Raw genomic sequence first — 5388 nt, forward strand, 5'->3', positions numbered from 1 at the left:
AAAGAGCTATCTTTCTCCTGCCCTTACAGGACTCTTCCCGGTGGGTTTCTTTTCTTCACCCTGCTGTCATTCCGTTGTACAGGGGCTCATTTTATATCTTAGCGGGATCAATTTATATTCCATTTAACTCTTGGAAACAGAAGTCGTCAGGTTTAAGTAGTTGTGCGCCTCTCAGTGCCTCACATATTCCGTCAGATGTTTATGTTTGCTTTATTACTGGACAAGTTGTTGCTTTTGAGAAGAGGACACCCTCTTGATTTGACGGAGCCTGACGTGCTAGGTGTGCTTAGGGAACACGTCAGCCGCTGTTAGTGTTCAAGAACAGAGCTCAGTACGAAATCGGAGGAAGGAAGGAAGGAAGACCTCTGCTTTTCAGGTGAAGCGTGCATTACTGGAGCTCCAAACTCCATCCTCCTTTTTCAGATGCTCTGCTCCTAGTTGTTGAGAATTAAGTGCCTGTTCCCTCCCCAGTGTGGGCAGAAGGCAAACAAAGATGTTTTTCCTCCTCCAACGGCGAAGGAGAACAGATTTGTCTAGGAGCTGCCATTCCAACACATCAGTGGTCAGTGCAACGACGATCTGTCAAATAAAGCATCTTACTCTTCTGGGTTTTGTTTCTTTGTTTTTAAAAGATAGGCTCTTGGCTGACTGTAAGTGAACAGGCAATAATGATAAGCTATAGTAAGTATAAGCTTTCAGAGGAGGAGGGCATATTTCACGTTAAGCAGCGGATTTGGGTAAATGATTGATGTGCTTCTTCCGCAGATCAGGAATCAACAGCACTGCCCGAAAAATGGGACGACATGCAAAATCAGCAGCTCAAAATAGCGGAATTGAAACCAGATGCAAAAGACTACAAGCAAGTGAAGGAAAGGTTTCTGAAGACCGCTCCATCACTGAATCTGAAAATTGAAAAGGTAAAAGCGTGTAATCGTTTATAAGCATACATACAGCTAATGAATAACGACTGGTAAACAGTGGAAAAACTAAATTCCATTGGAATTTGTTGGACAGGTCTTTACAGCAAAAGAAAGGGACACAGTTTTTCCTAATTGACTTAAAAGTTTGTATGTGTGTGTGTGTGTGTGTGTATTTAAGTCACTATCTGAAAAGGTTGCACAAAACCGTCAATAACCACCCAGTTGTCGAGTGCCTGTGATCCTCATGACCTTCAAACCTGGTGTAAAATATCTCTGCCCCCAGTAAGAAACTGCTTATGAAATCAAGTTTTATGATGCTGTGAAAACGCAGATACGGCAGTTTCAGTCAAAGTGCCCGTGGGTATCGTCTGTGTTCATGCAGCTGCCATGCCCTCTGCAGCGGGAAGGGCCACAGAACCAGGTACCGGATCAGGTAGCAAAGGTCAGCAAGCAGAGGGGATTCGCTGTCCGGAAACCAATGTAAAGCAATTTGCCAGTGAAGGTTGTTACTAGCGATGTCTTCAAGAACATTTGTTCTGTCTCAGCAGCGTGGACTGCTCACTTGTGGCAGTGCAGAGGCGTATACCGGATTGCTTGCTAACTCGCCACTCCTCAGTGGGGTAGCTCTGATTTGAGCTGGTTTGGTTATATGAAGCCAGTTGTGATATCATCTAGTTCCCCAGTACATTTTTCAGGCTCAAGCTGTTAGTTTCATGCATTAGCTCCTCCTGGAGTGACAGGGGACTAAGTACATCTGCACATAAGCATTTCTTCTTCAGAGCAGCCAAGTACTCAACAGTCAAGTTGCATGAGAATTTATTTAGGATGTTCCCCCAAAGACCAGGAGATTAGTGACAGCAATAATGTCTGTTGAACTGATTTTAAATTGGCATCAGTTCGATGCAGCAGTTGCTTCTAAGGCACCTGGTGAGCGCGCTCTTTTCTTCAGCAGAGCAGAACGTTTTCTCCCTTAAGCCACGTGTGCTCAGCAGGTGGATGTTTTGCGTATGACCCAGAAGCCTATCTCACAGAGCAAGACTATCTCTTGTAGTTTTCTATGGATTGCTTCTGTTGCATTCTGGGTCGGGTTCTGCTGTTTCATTCTGCTGAAATCTGGAGCCACGTGCCCAACGTATTTTATGATCTAGTGTCCACGTGTCGGTAGCTGGGAGGAGAATCTTGGGACACTGAATGGTTGATACTCGGATGTCTTTCTTAACAAGAAAAACTGAATGTCTTATTTTCAAACTTTGCAGATTGAAAGGGCCCAGAACCCATCTTTGTGGAAAGTCTACGGAATAAAAAAGTGTCAGATGGACGACAAAAACAGCGACAACAGCAATGAGAAGTTTCCGTCCCGTGGGGCAAGCGCAGAGTCGTTAACCTTCATTAGCAACTGTGGATTTAACCGCAGCTATGCTGGAATGCACGGTAACGTCCGTTTCAGAAGTACTCGTTTTCCTGGAGGGGGCTAGGAATAATTTGCCATGCTATCCGTGTAGTCCTGACGTGTGTGCCAAACTGTTAAATCTCTCTGTTGCAAACAAAAACCAAAATTGCCACCTCCAGAGCTTGCGGATATCTTGGGAGTGGTTGCTGTTAATTAATTTGTGTTTGTTTGCTTTGGCCTACAGCTGCACCGTATGAAAATGGAACTTACTTGGCTGTTCACGCCAGCTATTCTGCTGGCGACGTCTACTCAAAACCAGATGCAAACGTGGAGCGGGTTCACCTGCAAACAACCGGAAGAGCGGAGATACAGACCTTCTGGACACAAGTTCTCATGTAATACTCATTCAGAGTAAGTGTACAAGGACAGTGGCAAAGGACACTGTGGAAATGATGACAGAGTAAATGTAATGTCACCGAGTGCCTCCGCTACAGCGTTCTCCAGCAAGTTTCAAACCGCTTCTTGGATGTACAACCACTTAGGACAATTCAATGCTGCGATGGCAAATTTGAAATAAATTTAATATCAACAGATGCTAGAAATCCAATTATTGTTGTCCAGTTACTATTATATGTGTATTGTTGAGTAAGTTAGCTCATAGCTTCTAGTTTTGTGTCTTTCTTGTAAGGAAATCGGCAAAGGATTGAAGGAAAAAAAGGTATATTCCCATCCTGTCAGTATTTAGAGGTAACTAAGGAAAAGGAAGACTGCTCCGTAAGTTTCCTTTTGTGACTCCAAATTGTCCCTTATGTCCCGAGACTAACACCTTACTGCCTCCAGATTGAGCGCCTCGCTGTAACTAGGGAAAGAAAAAGAAAAAAAGAAAAAAATGCCCTTTCTGAAATAATCTTTGAGATTTGTGCGGATCAGCTTTCAAAGACAGGCAGAAACACTCCGTGTCTGTTTATTTAAACTCCGGTCCAAAATGAGACCTTGCTGCTGTTGCCTCTGGCCGAGCAAGCCGAGAGCATAAAGCAGCTGTTTCAAAAAACACTGGGATTTTTTTTTTTTTTTCTTTTCTGATAAGACAGAAAATAGAAATTTTACTGGTGATCAATTTTGTGGTTATGAATAGGGGGGCTAAAGAGATGGAAATCCCATTGAAGTCATCACTGCATCTCTATTTCAAGAATGTTGACATGTTAGGCTTACACAGGCTTACACATTTGACGCACATTTTAGCAGTTGTCCCTTCCGTCTTGCTCAGAGCGCTAGATGGCAGCTGCAGTTAGGGCACCAAACAAGAAAGCTGTACAGAACTGGAGAGCAGACCCGCCGAGCGGCTCGTCCCTACCTGGTTCTCCCCATTCCCTGGGCAGCTCCTTATTTCAGCGCGGATGTTTGCCTGATACAGGTATGAACCGTTTGACCGGTTCTCTTACTTATCTAAAATCCTTTTTACGGCCGCTCTTTCTTTTGCCATGAAAAGGGGAAGAAGGACGAATGAAAGCTTCAAGTGAATGACAGCGTTTTCTCTTTCCACCGTCTGCTTAGCAGCCCGGTTCAAACGCAGTTCCTGACTTCTGCCAGCAGCTCGCGCCGTTGATCTTCCTCGCGCCCAGGAACACGAGGCTTCCGACCGAAACCTCCCCGGAGCTGCACCAGAGCTGGTGTGACAAACAGGAGGGACAGCACAAAGGCCGTAAAGGAAAAAATGTTTTGAAATATATTCCACGGTAGAGTACAAACCAACTTGTTATTGGCACACCCCGGGCTCGTGGCGAGGCTTTTCTTTTTAATAACGCCGCTCACCACCGTACGCGACAGCGTCAGGCTCTCCACGCGCACACACACGTGTCTGTCAGCCGAACAGACAGGGCCTTTATTTTGAACCCCTAGGCAGCCTGTGCAAGCCCCGCATTCTGTAAACAAAGCGCGGCTGCCGCCTGGAAACCATCTGGCTTCTCGAGTATGACAGGAGCCAGCACATAATAGTCATTTCATAGCAAAATCCAACCGATATCCAAAAAGCTTAGAAGCTGAAACAGGCATATTGAAGCCGTCATCAGACGCTCCGCATCTAAAAGCAGCATTCAATGCGTAAGTTTAAAGCTGGAGGTTGTTAAAATTTTCTCGCCCCATTCCCAACATCAGTCCGATCCTGTGCATTCACCCCTTTGCGGGCTGACCCTAATGCTTCTATTGAGAATAAGAGGGTATGAATCTACCTTTGAGCCAGTATTACTACTAACGTGGGAACGTCCCACGAAAGAAATATCGCACCGAAGCAGGTGTTGTACTATTCACCATATCTTATCACTGCGCGCAAGCAAAGCAGAGCTTAAGCACTGAGCTTAACATTAGAGATGGAAAGACACGCAGTGCTTTCACTCTTCCTCCTGCTGTGACGTATTTTTCTTCCCTCTTTTTGTGCAAGAGAACAGTGGGGAATTGCTTTTTATTAAGTTCAGAACTTATATCCATTGGGCACGATGTTAGCTATCTACGACCTAGTCCACCACCACTGAACGTAAAAGGATCAGGAGAGCAATGTATTTTCACGGGCAGCAGCGTTACGCTGAGAGCCAAGTGGGGAAACAGATCTGAGATGCGGCTGTGCTAGCTGAATGAGAGATGTCCTCAGTGTAGTTTTAAGGAGAAATTCCATCAAGGACCAAAAAAAAAAAAAAAAAACCAAAAACACATTTCAGAGAAAAGTCTTACTGATCTCTGCAGGCAGCTCTATTCAGTTTGAACTTAGATAAGTGGACATTTCTGACCTCAAACAGGGCCTGCCCAAAAAAACCTTCCTGTCTTTGATTCACAGCAAACAAGTGAAAACCCTGAAGAGCGCTGAGAGATCAGGAGCTTACAAGGTCTATTGAAACGGCAGCTGCGCACTTCCGTGCCCGTTTCACAGAAGCAGAGGGCAAGGAGACTCTTGCAGCTACTGCCAGGGCACCGAAGGCTAGAAAAATCAAATGCAGCCGCAGCATAGAAAATCCATCTCTGTGGCATCAGTACATGTGAGATCCTCCTGCAACGTGCTTTTGTCCACCAGCGCTGCACTTAACAGAG

At 45.2% G+C, this 5388-nt stretch overlaps 1 protein-coding gene across 1 annotated transcript; it reads left to right on the forward strand.

Annotated features, from left to right (window-relative positions):
• The first annotated feature begins 552 nt into the window (after nucleotides 1-552).
• Nucleotides 553-2917, forward strand: LOC122192666 (protein mono-ADP-ribosyltransferase PARP15-like). Its single transcript, XM_042893287.1, has 3 exons — nucleotides 553-917; nucleotides 2177-2351; nucleotides 2555-2917. Exons 1-3 carry the CDS (start codon nucleotides 804-806, stop codon nucleotides 2707-2709), a joined length of 444 nt encoding a protein of 147 aa, XP_042749221.1. The 5' UTR covers nucleotides 553-803; the 3' UTR covers nucleotides 2710-2917.
• The last annotated feature ends 2471 nt before the right edge of the window (nucleotides 2918-5388 follow it).

The sequence above is a fragment of the Lagopus leucura genome, unplaced genomic scaffold (genome assembly GCF_019238085.1).
Source record: "Lagopus leucura isolate 7727_CA_CO unplaced genomic scaffold, USGS_WTPT01 240-0_obj-0_obj, whole genome shotgun sequence".
NCBI classification, from domain to species: Eukaryota; Metazoa; Chordata; class Aves; order Galliformes; family Phasianidae; genus Lagopus; species Lagopus leucura.